Below are 15,850 nucleotides of genomic sequence, written 5' to 3'. Positions count from 1 at the left end.
ACAACAGACACCAATTGAACCTTTCTATTGCAATGGGTTAACAAGACCTCATGCCTATAGTTTTTGTAATAACGCTTGACTTAAAGCATCACTAATGAGCTTCTTCTGGAAAAAAAAAAAATTGAGCAGAACAAAATCTTGAATGGATTCCAGTGGATGAACAATCTTTCAGATGCAGTTTTGCTCATTTTTCCTATGTCAGATTGTCATATCAGAAGTTAAATGTCACACACACACGCAATATCTCATTTCTACTTTTTCAAAATGTATGTGTTGTGATTCAATGCACATCCAAAGAGCAGGTGGAGAGGTCAGCTTAGGAGATAGTGGAAAGTGACTCCCGAGCATTGGATGTTAAGAAAGATCTTAGCTCTGACTCTCCTGAAAAGAAACACTGACTGCTTCACAGAACGTGTCCTCTCAGTGGTCCCACATTCACATTCAGTAGCATACCAGCAAAAACTATGGCAATTAATGAGCTATGACAGTCCCACATTAATGTGATAATGATAAAGTATTATTATCATTGGTATAATACACTATTAAATATCATTATTATACACTCCACTCAAAGCACTTTCCAGGTAATGGGGATCCCCTCCACCACCACCAGTGTACAGCCCCCACCTGGATAATGCAACGGCAGCCATAGTGCGCCAGTCTGCTCCCCACACACTGCCTATCAGTGGGGAGGAGAGCAGAGTGATGAAGCCAGTTCAGAGATGGGGATTATTAGGAGGCCATGAATGGTAAAGGCCAGGTAAGTATTGGGCTGGGGTACCACAACTATTTCAGCATGTTTCATTAAACTTAAAGATGAAGAAATATAGGACTGTCCTCATCCATGTCCCATCCCTTATTCACTTCGACTTAATCAGCTGAAAGGAAGGCTATTTAACCTAGCCTGTAATTTAGCAAGCCTGAGGCTGCCAGGCTCCTTTATCATTTGCTATATAGCTGAAGGCTTTGGACCACAATCTAGGCATTTTGCTTCTGTTTTTCTGCTTCAGATAACATCAGACATCACCGCTGTCAGACGTCTTCCACAAACCAGGTTTAATCTGCGCAGAACATTACTATCTCCTCAAACCAAGCTATTTATGGACTCTTCATTGAAATTACGTCAGTGAGAATTTGTTCTCAATTGACTTCTGATTAAAAGATTAAACAGAAAAAGTTGAAAGAAAGAATCAGCGTACTTTAATCTCATTGCTGTATGGCTTAGGTACCCTCACATCTGTCCCAGGACTGTCCCTCTACTAACCCTCTTTCATTCTACGAGATCCAAGTCCTCTTGCTGTCCTCATATTTTGCACATATTTGAAACACCGAGCCATCTCCTTCTCCTTCTTTGCTCTGTGCACCCTAACAAAATATGATTCTAAGTGACACACAGAAAAAAACAAGTTTCCATAACAGCCTTAACGACATCTTATTTTTCTAGGTAGTGATTGGAAAAACAAGTCACACACAGTACTTTAGCTTCTGAAAAACATGATTATGCAAATCCCCCACTGAGTGTTGCTGCTCATTGGGCCCAGGATGCCTTAATATCATCTACATACAGAACACCTGGCCATCCTGAAGCAATCCAGACTAAAGCATTTAGCTGGCTCTGAGATTTCTTTTGACAGGGGTGGAAGTCGTGCCCTATTACTGCTGGCCTAAAAAAAAGGGAAAACAGAACAAAATGTGTCTCAGTTGCTATACTGTGCTCTATAGAGCCAGTACATGATCATCATCAAGCACTGTTTACCGTTATGAATCAAAGTCTAATGAAAGCCAGATGATCATATACAGATGCAGAGACAAGAAGCCAAAGACAGCAGCAGCCTCTCACTGCTTCTCAGAAGCATGTCTCCCTCTCTGTCTCGTGACTTTCCTTGCTGACTAGAAAGTACAATTAATGTGATTATCTGTACCACATTCTTCATTCCTCCATTGTAAGCAAAGCCAGTCAAGATGCAGGGCAAGTGCTGATTATTCTTCCTTAATTTCCCACAACATCATATACACAACCTCTCACAACATACCACAGCTTTCCAGATCATAATATTCCACAGCCTCCCGGAAAATAATACTGCACACCACAACCTTTCAGAATACAATACTGTATACCACAACCTTCCAAAACATTATTATGTAAGGTTGTAGTACATTATATTCCACAGCTTTCCAGCACAGAATATACCAGAACCATAATACATCAAAACCATTCAAAAGTAATGTTCAGGCCAGCTAATGTAATGTGGAAATTGCAACTCCTACCCACTCAGCCCATGTGCAGGCAAGCTGTTGCTCCAAAGCAAAGTAGCCCACAGAGAAAATCAACTTAATGCACCCTCTGACTCTGAGGTGGGACAAAAATACAATGTACTCTTAACTTTGTATTTTGTTAGATCTCAAATTTTCCCAGTCATGAGAGCATTAAAAAACAGATACAGAAATCAAGTGCGAAATGTAAACTTCAGAGTGAAGTCACCAAAAAATCTATTACTCTAATGCACAAATGCTGCCAAAGCAGAGTTTAGAAGAAACAGAACTGCACACCCTACGTGCACAATATGTCAGAACAAATGAGGAATTAAAATTGCACACATTGAAATAGTTTCAGATCTTTCAAAGTAATGCTAGACTGAACATCAAGCCAACCAACTAGAACGCCTCTCTGAATTAAAGATGTTTCCATGCTATGTAAAACTGCTCAACATTTACCGTTATCTGACAATTCTTACAAACTCACTTTTTGCCCGGAGTTCGGTTTCGATAGCGCTGGTCCCTTCGAGACATGTCCGCTGTAAAAGACTGCTCAGGAAGCTAGTTTGTCCGCAAGCCAGGTTTGAATCAAGCCTTCTGCGTACTTAAACATAGTGGTATGTATCGCTGCAAGCAATCAGGATAGTTTTCGGAGTTTGCAGCTGTACGAAAAACATTGTGTACTACCATTTCCTTTTCAGCTTGCTCACTCACAGCTTCCTTTGGAGATGTCAAGACCTAATGACATCAAATCCTACCCAGCCCACCACTGCCGACTTATAGGAAAGGGAGGATAAAGTTTTCTAATCTCTCTGAGAACACCGCATATTTTCTGAGGTGTAAAGTATGAGTCAAAATCTGCCTGCCGTTCTTGGTAGATGAAACCAGGGACAAATGTTTAACTCAGCTCCTTGTATTTAGGCAGCCGAGTAGCTCCCCAAACTATTTTTCCTTAACTCACCTTCTTTTGAAACGCAGGTTTTCCATTTCAAGTGAACAGTTGTTGAAACACCACTGATTCTTCACCGAGGAGGCGTCAAATCCAGCAAATCAAAAACGATACTCCGCCGGCTACTTGAACCCAGGAGTGAAACATTTTTGTGAACTGCTTGGAAAGGAAAGCCCTTTGAAGTGAAATAAACCAATCTAGCGTGAGGTTAAAGTTCGGCAGAGGTTGGCTAAGACTGCTTGGTGGTCTTATCAGTTCCTTTCCAGAATTCTGTCTCAACACGCAGCTTCATGTTTTTTTATACCTGGAGACAATCGGAGAAGTACAGTGGTATTTGAAGCGTCACACAAAAAGTTAAGAAATGAAAGCAAATCACAAGGGGATCTACAAGTGAAACTCGAATGATTGTTCTGATTTTTTTTATTCAAGGATTTACAGCTTGTTTAATCCACAAACATTTCTGTAGTAACTCATTTATATTTAAATAATCCAGAGATAATAGTCCATAAAAGCCACGCTATTAAATAGGCATAACATGACTGCATGTCAGTACATTTTTGTATAACCTATAAGATAAAGGGTTGTCTAAAATTCAATACAGTTGTCATACACAAAAAATAAAAAAGGGCTATTTAAAACAAGTTACTGTATGGAAAAAATACATTTCAGCAAAGATCTCTCACGGCCTGATGTGGGAACAGCTGTTATTCAAACAGAGCATCACAGATTATATCGGTTTCTAAAAACAGCTTCTCTTGCTTTGTCAAGTGTTGTTGCTCTTCTTAGAAATGCGGTCAAAAACAAGTTCAGCCCTGACCCTCTTGCTCTTGTACCGTGTAGAGTTAACTGCATAATGTAGCATTGGCAAAGCGCCTCTTTTCTTTTCAGCATCGCAGTCCTCCACAGGAGACGCTGACTCATTCTGAGCTTTTAAGAGAATTAAAAGGCCTTATAGCATTTCAATGCACTGCTTGCATTTCTGCTGGAAGTGCTTCTGTAATTTTTATTAGTCTAACCAACCTAAAGCCTTAAGCTGCTTGTCAATAAGATATCACTGTAAGGGGGCTAAACAATCATGTGACATGAGTGCATTCTAAAACAGCAAGTCATCACTCAAGCGAATGTCAAACGAAGCAGAGCAGCACTGAGTAACAGATGGCAGTGAAGAAATAACTGTTGGACTCAACGATAAGCCAATATGCAATGATGAGCTGCTAAATTTATAATTTATCTAAGAAGGGAGTTATACTTGTTCCCACATAAACAAATTGTAGGCTGTTCACATACCATGTGAAATCAGGCTGATCCTAGAATAGACCTGCTGCTTTGTATTTGAGACTTTGGGAAAAGAAAACGTTCTCAAGAATTCCTGTTAGAGCCTTTTGGAAGACTGAAAATCCCCATATCTTATCTGAAAGAATTCTGTCCCCCACAATCTATTTATTTTTTCTTTCACTCGGAACACGACACTTCTAATTATGTCTTTAGAGAGTTAAAATTGCAGGAGGGTATTGTGGCCGCTGTTGTTTTCCCCAGAAGTGAACTGATCTGTTATGTCTGTGTTAACCAACTCACGGAGCAAATGACCCTGAGAAGGGGGATTTGATTCCACAAGAGCAGCTAAACAGAAAGATTAAATTCTTTGTAATCTGGCCTCCACACGGCTTTCTAATTTAGAGGAATGCTGAGGCAAGTTTGCGTCTGTGAAAAATTAATGACTACTTTCTTGTTTATTGTTTTCCTTTTTTTCCAGATGCCCCCTGCCCTGTATTAAATTACAGGATGGAGCAGGTTTCTCTCTCTCTCTCTTCATGGCTTAGAGACAGCGTGACCCATCATGTGCTGTGGAAATCCACTCATGAGGAGCACTGACACACTGTGGTCAGTCTGTTTCCCTGTGTTGTGTCCTTTCCCCCTGGAGTCACTGGGACTCAGGGGATGGAAATTATAACCAAACGAACATGTGACAATAAGCAGACGGGCTTTCCTCAGAAGACTGGGGGGAGGTTGTTACAGCATTTAAGGGGAAAGTGCTGGCCAGTCGTAAAAAAAAAAGTTAAAATGATTAAAAGTGCTTAACCTGCAGATAAAACAGCTCCCAGTGTCTCAAGATAGAGCACAATGCTGTAAAACCTCAAATAAGCACAACCCGCTTCTGTCAGAGAATAAAGGTCTCCACAGACTAGACCTGGTGTACGGCTCTTGTTTGAAATTGCTTAGCATCACGCTTCCTTCTCTGCACTAGTTAGCACTTAGCCTTGAATATTATCCTTCAGGACTCCTCAGCGCCACTGGAAGAATTGCCTGTACAGTTTTGGAAAGTGTTCTTCCACAGCCATTTCAGACGTTTAAATTTTGTTTTAGACGTTACTGTGGAAGAATTAGGAAAAGCTGTGCACAAGGGAAAAAAAATGCCACGATGGATACAATTAACTTTAAATTAATTGCTTCTTTTTTAATTTAGGCCTTGACTGAATTCACTGTTGGCACCGCACCGAGTTCCCTTCACTGATCTTAAGCACAGCCAGTGTCTGCTTCCTCGGCACTCATACCAGCCTATAGACAATAATGTGACTGACGTGCCCTACAGACTATATGCTGTAATCCTGCTGGTTTTTATTTTATTTGTTCTAGTAAGGGATTTCAGATTATATTTAGACAAAGCTCTGTTGTTCCTTTTCCTTTTTACTTGGAATATGCACATCTCTAGCACAGGTCTGAAAAGAATGAAAGGCATGCGCCTGCTGAAAATTATTGCCAGACCAACAAAATAAGTATTGTGTCTACAAAGAGCATAGGAACAGCCGTGCTGACGTTCAGCACAAAACCCCCTAAGTGATACTTGACTCATTGGGGGTCATGACACCCCCCCCCAGGTACTAGTCTCCTCATCACAATTTTCCAAGATTTCCTGAATGTCTTTATTTCAGAGAACAGACATGCTGCCAGAAGTACTGGATGTTACACTGCAAGTCTGACCAAAACTCTGGCTTAAGATTCCAAGCGCCAGACCTGGCTGTCTGGATGCATGAAACATGAGTGCCACTGCACACTGAGAATTTCATTACTGGCTCTGTATGAATGGCTTGCAAGGCTACATGCAAAGTGAGCACTGAGCGGAATCCCTCCAGACTTGAGTCATTTTTCTTTGGGGGCTCTAGGAATTTATCCATCCAGTCACTGGTCCTCAGCTGCTTCTGGCCATTAAACAGCAGGATTTCCGCGAAACCCAATTTTGAGATGGCAGGGATACTGCAACTGAAGTCAAGAGTTTCCACCCAGAAAATAAAACAGAAGGAAGATCTTGCTTTATCTTTTTCCAAGTAGAAATGCGAATCTTGCAGAGTGTATTGAAATCATTTGCCTTGCATTCTCCAGTTTGAGTGGTTAGCATGCATACTACAACATTAGAAAAACAGTGTTAACTCAGTAATTCTGCTGGAAGAGCCCACTGTGTTGCTCTATTCAAATTGATCAGTGGCTGCTCCCTGAAGGATACATTAGTTAATTGGCTAGCTGTTACTTCATTTGGAGTGCTTTTTAAAAATAAAACATAACATTAATGCAAGTTTTGCCACCTGTTTACATACTGTAGATTCAGTGATAAAGGTGAAAAGGTTAAAGTCGTCCTTTGGCCAATCTGCATTTAAAATTACAGTGCCCCTACAGCAGAGCACAGTTAGCTTACAAATAAGACTGTTTCAAGTAGTCGTAATATACCAACTAAATGCTGAACCGTGACTAATTCTATGTTTATTTTGTTCAGGCATAGACAAAGTAGAACTATCTCTGATTAAATGTGTGATCTTTTTAACCTTTCAAAATAATCGTTGTTCTGGCACACCTTGCCAAGACACTTTTTCAAAGAGGGCTCCTCTCGAAACGTGATTAATAGTGGTGAAAGAATAAATTGGAAACAAAAATTTTTATTTAAGATCCTCCATACGTGTTCAAAAGAGGGCAACACATCTTTACCAGTTTTGTAAGAAGAGAAGCTGTATCAGTGTAGGACTGGCTCCCGCTGAGTTCTCATTTTAAATGCTAGTACTGTAACTCACATCATGCTATACTGAGAGAGGAAGGAGGCTGATGAGAACCCTAGCCACACTGTGAGTAGCATTTTCCCATGAAGCTAAGTGCTGCTGGCATTCTCCAAGGACTGCTGTGTTTTTCCATCCTTGGGATGACTGTCATCTATCAGAATGTTTTCAAATAAACCCAAGGCCGCCTTCAATCAGTAACAGAGCTCCTGTCTTTTGTTGAAGATCAGTTAGGGCTTCTACTTACAGTCGAACAAACCATCAGGCTAAAGGTTCAGAGTTTTTCCTTTTTTTCCCCCCAAGACTCAAAAGTGAAATATTTCCATGAACATTTTTTTTTACTGGGTACACTTTGCTCCAAGAATGGTACACCCCTTCTTTTTATACAAAGTTAACCACAAAACATCAAAGTTATTTGTTTACAAAGAAATACTTAACTGTTTTCAAAAGTCTAAGACCAGTTTTGAAGGCTGAAGTAGGTAGCTTCCACACACCCAAAGAAAGCTCCACAGCTGAAACGTTGTGTTTTCTTCACTTTTCACCATAGAATAAACCGTTACACGTTCCTTTGCAGTTTTGAAGGCTCCGTAGTATATCTAACCTTAATAATTTAAACCATTTCACAAAGTTGATGACTTCTGGATGAATAGCTCTTTCTTCATTAACGCTTTTTAACTCACAAATCAGTTTACAAATAGGTCTTTAATATTTTATTCAAAAATTGTAATAAGAGAAATTTGGGAAATTTGGGTTTTAAAAGGTTGTCAATTTCTATAATTCCTCTTTAACGTTCTCAGACAATTTATGTAAATCCATGAACAATTCTTATGATTTTCAGATTGGTAAGCAACCCCTTTTTATTTTGTGATGTACAACCCACTATGGAAAATTATGAAATTCTTAAAATCTCCTGTGTTTAATATAATGATAGGAGTGTTAAAAAAACAATACATTAAACACAGTATATTTAATAAAAACCCAGACCTATAACTCCCCCCCCCCCCCAAAAAAAAAACCCAAATAAAATAAGTACAATGTGTCTAAGCAATAAAAGTGTTGACTTCCAAAATTAATTTATGATTTTGTCCCCTGGAATCACAGAATAGAATCTGATCATTAATACAGCCTATTCAGAGACCTAGATCACCTCCACAATGTTTCTTAAAAAAAAAATCAGGTCAGGGAGAAAGAAAAGCAAAGAGGGAAACAGGGACAGACATCTTGCAGAAAATGTGCCAAAGGCTCAAATCTATTCTCTGCTGGGTTCCACCGGGACATCTTAGTTTTCCTAGACAAATCAATGTAAACAACTTCCAAAGGATAAGGAAAGAAAGAATGCAGAAACGTAACCTAATCGCCTCCTGCCTCAACAAGCGGTGTCCGTCCTATAGCAACCACGGAACTCTGTGGGAAAGCAGCAACTTGTTCGGACATCGAAACACAAGTAGGAGGCAAATGCATATTCCTATTCCACTCCATAGGATCCTAAAGCATACAGGCTTCAGCATCCTGCCATACCTGTACTACTTACTGTATAGACATTTATAACAATCACCTTCAGTTTTTTTATGAACAGATATTCAAACAGTGTTTTAGCACCCATTTCTTCCTGAGGCAGAGCTACAATATTCCTTTTTCAGCCAGTTATCAAAGCTCTGCCATCACTGTTTGAGATTCATACTGTACCTGCAGATTATACACATAACATTGAAAGAAAATGCAGTGGACATCACACTTGGCAATAAACCTAGAACACTACAAAATGATCTTGTCTACAGTCTCCTTCTGTTAATCACTTAGCAGGTGAAGAGACAGGTGAAGCAGTCATTATGGGGTACATGGCCACTCTTTCTGCTTCTCCTTTGGAAATGACTACTACGTTAAAACGGGAGACCCTCGGAACGCACTTCAGTGTCACAGACGTCCTTGTCAAAACACTTATGCAAAACACTTAGCGTGGAGGGCAATGTAATTTTCAATGTCTTTTGTTTTCAACCAAACAAACTAGATGGGCCCAATGACCTCCTCTTGTCTGCAACCACTCTTATGTTTTAATGGGTCAGGCAATTTCCACACATTCGTGGAAATGATGCTAAACGTGTTGTAGTTCATAAAGCAATAGATTCAGAGAAGTTGATGATGCAAGAAGGGGGAACAAAGACTGTCTTAAGAATAAGAACTACAATTATGTTGTTTGAAGCCAAAATCTTGGCTTCCTTCAAAAAACAGCAGGATCTGTTAGCTACAGTACCACCAAACACGCTACATGGGACAAATGGCCTCCTCCTGATTCTGACTATTTTCTGACTAACAAAATATTTTTCTGACTTGCAAAGAAATAAAGATCTAGAGACATTTTATATGAAGTACTGATCAGAAACACTTTCTATCTCACACCTTCTCTTGCCCTGCTGCTTAAACTCAATTTGGACATTTAGGCACCGAGCTCCAGATCTGCAGATACAATGTTTGTATTTAAAGAAAATTAAGCAAGGCCAGAAAAGGTGCCATTAAAAGCACATGGTATGCATTTACTTTCTGGAAGGCATTTTATTTACAATAAAACCCTTTTTAGGGGTTTAAAAATGTGCCCCATAGCAATATCAATATTAGAAACATACAGTAAAACCCTCTTAATGTGCAATGTTACAACACTTGCTATTACAGTCAATGTAATGCAGCTTTTTAATATGCCTGGAAATAATTGCAACAAGAATGTGAAGGTATTTTAACTCACTTTGTGCAAACAGAACTCTGCAGAGAGACCTTCAACAAAGACAGAAGCCAATAACCTCTATGTAATATCATGCTATTTAAGATAGCATCCACTGAATCAATCAACTGAATGCAGACAATGCTTTTTGAAAATGTGTCAAAATCATCAGCTAACCGAGGACAGCCTGACTAAACATGCAGCTGTGAAAGTAATTCGAAAGACTTTATCAACTGCAAAGCACAAAGCCACCATTTTGCAGAATCTCACCCTTCCGACAAATAAGAAATGACAAACTTAGAAGAAAAACGTCTCAAATTTAGATTGTCTTTCTGAAGATGACGTGTCTGTTTACAAACTGAAATGTAACTGACACTCCCCACACAACCAGCCATCACAGCAGGTGTATCTGCTGTACTGTAATTAACTCTAATGACAGATGGGCAAAACATGACAAAACAATCTTCCAATTCCCAGCTTGTGTGGCAGCCTCCTAAATAATTTTATTTAGTATTTTAGCTCACTTTGAAGGGTAAACTGTCTAAAGGCTAAGCAACTGGTGAACATATGCAGAAATTTATATGTGCTAATTTCACTGAATTGATTCAATCTAAACTGATAGAAATTGATTCTGAATGCTAATTAGCACAGTCTTTGGAATGCATGTAGTTAATTTCTGAGAGCCTTGCTTAATCGTGATGTAAGGCCTCAGTAATGGGGCTCAATTGGTACTTGAGCATGTTAAGAACCACATAATAAGTTCCCAGAAACATAGAGCTGAATTCTCCTGTGAGGGGCCCGGCCTTTTGGCATAGAGGAATTCAACGCTATTTGGAGAAGGCGCTGAGGGATGGTAACTGAATTCCGGCTGGAGATGAGCTGTGCATGCTGCTCTAAACTTCCAAACTCTGAAAACATCTAATTATACAGCATAGTGTGCTGCAGTCAAGGCTGACTTGAGCTTGGAACTAAATACTTCTGCTTTTTGAGGAAAATTAGCACAAAGTGGTATGACCAGACATGGCCAACAATCAGTTGCCAGTGTGTTACAGTACCAACTAATTCAGATGCCAGTTCCCCTGCAAAACTAGATGAAGAAAATGGATTTTTGTCCTGAAAAGAGGAAACTTGGAATGCTTTACTCTTGACATGGACATGAACCTGAGATTCCCTATGGAAGTCAGCAGTGATGGGTGCTCAAGAAAGGGTACACCTCACATATCTTCTGCATAAAGGCCATTAATTTAAAGCATGCAATAACCCAAGCAATCTCTGGAGCCCAATTTGCAGTGGTGACACAATGTAACAGAAAACCTGCTTATTATGAAGTTAGCATAACCTAGAAGGCGGGTAGAAATTCATAACAAATGTCAGAATTCTGCTCACGGTTTAAGATAATCTCCAAAATCCAGCTGTATAATCCAGCTATCTTCGAGCCATTTATCTTTTCCCACTCTTTGCATTTTTTATTGCCGAAGCAGTCCCTTAAGAGAGATTGCGTCTTTGTAAAGGGAAGATCTGTAAACTTCCAAAATGCCTCATCACACGCAGTATCACTCCATTTCAAAGACAGTGATCCTATTAGACAGCGAAACTGCATTAAAAAGCTTGACAGGCAGCCACAGCTCGAATCCAGCAATGGAGGCCTTGCAGACACTGACAGGAACACAAGATACAGTAGGAGTAGTCAGGATTGATCACAGGAAATGTAAAACCTTCATTAAAACCTTCTTTTTTTTAGTGGTACACTCAACCAACAGGCCCAGGACCTTCAGAATATATTAGCGTCCACTGTTTTGACTGTACAGCAGGGTGGTTTACATTTAAACTGCAGCAACACGACCTGTTATAGATTTATTTCAAACACAGATGGAAAGGACAAAACCATGCTCAAAGTTCTTCTCTCTTACCAAATCTAAATGCAAAGTTCTGGGTCTGACTGAGCAGGGGACTTGTTGGCCAGTGTGGGCATGTCATGAGCAATTCCATTACGGTAATGACAGATCCAGACAACAGGGACTCAAGAGTGGCTGAGAGATGCTCATCTGCCACACGCATTATTCAATCAGCTTGTCTTCTCTCTCAGATTGCAAGGGGACCCAGGGCGTAGTTATTAGAGTGACAGTGTTTTTATTGCACGACAATGTGAAAGTATAAGTGCCAATCCTTCATGACTTTTAAGGAGGCAGATCAATAAGTAAAAAGCCCACCCATGTGTGAAACACCATTCATTCGGAGCTACAAGCACACAGCACTCAAACACCAAGCAAACATAAAGTCAGTCCTCTTCATCAATGCAGAAGAAACATTGGATGTTGTGACTTAACAGAGGTCTGATATAGATCAATATGTAAAACTGCATTTTTATTAAACAAAAAGTAATCATGTATTTTCTTTAAAATATTTATTATGTTTATAGTTCTATCTATAAAGAACTAGAACTACAGTGATTGAACAGCCCAAATTTCAAATATTTTGTAAATTTATCTGGATTATTTGCAGTTTTTCTAATTTGAAGATAAATTGAATTATCTTATTGATGAATTTTGATGCCATCTAACTGTGCTTTAAATCCAGCCAAAAACCCTAACCACTCCTCATGTGAGCAAGACGACGCCGCAGTAGACATGATTCAGAAACAGCTGACTAAACATCTGCCTAATAGGTTATTGGGAAACAAACAATCAGAAGAAAGCCTCTCTACATGAATCAAAGGTTTACTGCAAGACCCAAAACAAAGACTTTCCTGTTCAAATAAATCCGCACGTCCGTTTTTTCCAAGAACCTCAACAAGAAGATACAGTAAAAGGAACTTCCACATTCTGCTCTGAGGAGTGACGACACAATTTTGCATGTAACTCCAGCAAAGCAAATTTAAGAGCTCAAACTCCAGAGATTAAGCTTCCATTAACCTGCAGCTGACGTGGGTGGACCAATTCTTGATTCTGTTTGCAAGCAGCATGGTGATACACAAGAATGAAAAGCTTCCAGATTAAGAACTGCAAACTGTTCAACTCAATGAAACGGATATTAACTGCAACAGATTTACAGAAGTAAATTTACAACTACCAGCTGCAAGATGAAATAAAATCTTCTATGGCTTGAGAGTCAAAATGAAATCTTCAAAGTGCTTTTAAGGTTGTCGTAAAGGTAGATCCTAAACCCTCATCTAGGATGGAGGCTTTAGAACAGCAGCCTGTAGTGTTAGCCACATTACAGGTTGTATAGAAATCAAAGATTCATAGCTTTAAAAGAAAGATGATATTTGTTTGTAACCTAGGAGTTTATCTAACACAGAAAAATCCTTTGACAAATGGCACTGTACATAATTTGTTGGGAAACAGCAAAATATCAACTGGATCTCATAATTAGTGTGTATTTCTAGACACTTAGGCTGTGATAGGTTCAGTTCTCTGTGCAAGCAAGACTGGGAAGCAGAACTACAGCTAGAACATTTTTAATGAAAGGCTACGGTGGAGAGGGGAAAAAAAGCAGGATATTAAATCTCGTGCAGCTCAGTCTTGGGGGAACATCAGTAACGGCGTCTCTTCCGAAATGCAGCCTTCTTCCAGGCAGTCTCTTTCCTTTTAGTCATGAAATAACGCAAGACATATGTTCACCGCTCACAGAATTGCATCCAGGGACAGACAGAACACTAACCTGAAGCAGACCGTGTGCCAGTCAGAGTTGAGGGCCTGTAGGTATTGGTCGTCATAAATGCTACGTCTGCATCCCGCACAGACGGGCAAACTTCCTCCAGCTAAAAAAAAAGGAATAAAAAACTGAAAAAATGGAAGGCAGAGCTGAAAAAAACACAAAGAAGATAAACAGCACTGACCTCACGCAACCACGAAATGAACAGTGAGCACTGGAACTAGCAAGACTAACAGCTAATTAGCTTTGAAGTCTATTTTCTGTTCAATGCAAGAAGACTCTCTCTCAAACTAGGAGTCACAGTAAGTCTTTCAGTGGAGCCCTAAATGAATTGGCCTTTGTTTCACCAGTAATTCTGTAAAGCCACCTACAGGCACTTCAGTCACTAAAGAGCTAATGGGTAGTACATAAGGAAAAACAACACCCAACAAGAAAAATGTTTTTCAGAAAACTTATACATGAAATGTTTTAGCTTAACCTGCTTAGTTAACCACCCACCTGGTTATAAGACGAAGTCAGGACTCCTTGCAGAGTGAGGAGCTCACCAAGGGGTGGTGAAAATGGTGGAAAAGCCAAGGAGAAGGAAGAGAGGAACTCACCAAGGCATTTATAGCTTTTTGGGAAGGGAGGTCACGGAGGATTACAAGTCAGAACAGCAGTGGTGAAGGAGACCTAGGGTGAGGTCATTCCTCTCAAAGTTTATTTAAAACTCCACTAACGTGGGTCGAATAGTGCAAAGATCCACCAGCTCATTAACAGACCTTTAGGGTTTATTGTCTTAAATTAGCACAAAAATGCATTTGATTTCTTTAAAACCAAATAATAGCATGAATGCAATGGATTATATATTATATAGCCATGTATACCATGCCAAACAACACTTGAGTCAGTCATTAAATGTTTTAATGTAAACAGGAAGCTAAGGTTGTGGGTCTCTACCTGTATAGTAGCTATGATGGTAAGAAAAGGAATGACTTTATCAAGAGACAAAGCCTCCACATCAAATTTCATTTTTATGACCTAACAATCAATGACACCTAAGTAAAACTGATTTAATATCTCCATTTCACACATAAATCTTCACACATTCAATACCCTATGTGAAACAGTGAGTAATTTTAGTCCCAGGATACACTAAAAAACACAATTGTCAATAATTTATTGTATAAGCTTAAATGTTTTTTAACGATCAGCACTAAAAGAACACAGGAAAGGTCGGTCATTTAGTGCTCTCAAATGAGATTTGTTGCAGTATGAAACCAATGTAACACCTTAAGAAAGCATTTGAAAATTTCTATCTCAGAGTTTTAAGTTAAACATCTATACCGATGTTACATTAATGCTTGTGAAAAGTAAAACTTGCCTGTGAGTTTTGCTACAATGTATCCTGTTTATAATACAATGTACTGTACATTTTATGATACACTAATTATGACTGAAACATCAGTGTGTGGTGTCACCTTTGTCCTTGTCCTATCAAACCTAATTGTCATGAAACTGCCTGCAACAAAATGCACACTCCAGGTTGCTTTTTGAGTTTAATGACTACAAGGCATGTAAGCCTAAAGCAAAAAAATGCTTTGAGCTGACAGAAGAGAATAGAGATTTAAAACAGTGTCTTGATCTACAACAGCCCAGCGTCTGTCAACACGAGCTGATTTAATATAGTTGAATGAGATGGAAAATTGCAAAGCAAAACAGCCTCACCTGGAAATTTAAAAAATAGAATTAAAACACAATACACTAAAGTCAGCATTTTTCCCCCAAAGAGGGGAATTTTTTTAATATAAAAACTAATTTATAAATGTGCGCAGGGGGGAAAAAGGTCACTTCAACCATTTACCTAATGCACAGCAGAAAATAGTGCATTTGTTCTTTTCAATTACCTATAATGCTCCAGGCTTGTTTATACAGTATATCATTTATTCTCACCAGAAATACCATGAGAGAGTTTCCGTCTGCATTGCCTTTAAATGTGGGCTGTTGGGTTGGAAAAACTGTAGCAGAAAAGCATTCAAAACAAAATACAATCAAGGCTGCCTATGCTATGACTACATTGTAGAGCAGAAATACAGTACATGACTACCTTATAGAAAAAAGCAGAACACTATTACTTGGGAAGAGGAGGTGCTGCACAGCATTTCAACTGCATTTGAGAAAAGGAAAAGCTGTCATGCTCTAAGCCAACCCAAGACGCAACCCAGAAAAAATAGAGCACTTCTAAGCCTAAACTGTTTT

At 39.3% G+C, this 15,850-nt stretch overlaps 1 protein-coding gene across 2 annotated transcripts in view; it reads right to left on the bottom strand.

The window, feature by feature from the left end:
• Positions 1-15,850, bottom strand: part of LOC148814269 (LIM domain kinase 1-like) — a 57,664-nt gene that overhangs the window by 38,536 nt on the left and 3,278 nt on the right. The window contains exon 2 of one of the 2 annotated variants that reach the window (XM_088907008.1): positions 13,619-13,718. In XM_088907008.1, coding sequence (XP_088763134.1) covers positions 13,619-13,718 — 100 coding nt within the window. Of the gene's footprint in view, positions 1-3,217; positions 3,284-13,618; positions 13,719-15,850 lie in introns of those variants that run through there. The other variant, XM_088907009.1, reaches the window with a different exon arrangement.

The sequence above is a fragment of the Atractosteus spatula genome, chromosome 27, assembly GCF_055471065.1.
Source record: "Atractosteus spatula isolate fAtrSpa1 chromosome 27, fAtrSpa1.hap1, whole genome shotgun sequence".
NCBI lineage: Eukaryota > Metazoa > Chordata > Actinopteri > Semionotiformes > Lepisosteidae > Atractosteus > Atractosteus spatula.
This window is presented reverse-complemented; position numbering and strand designations above follow the sequence as displayed.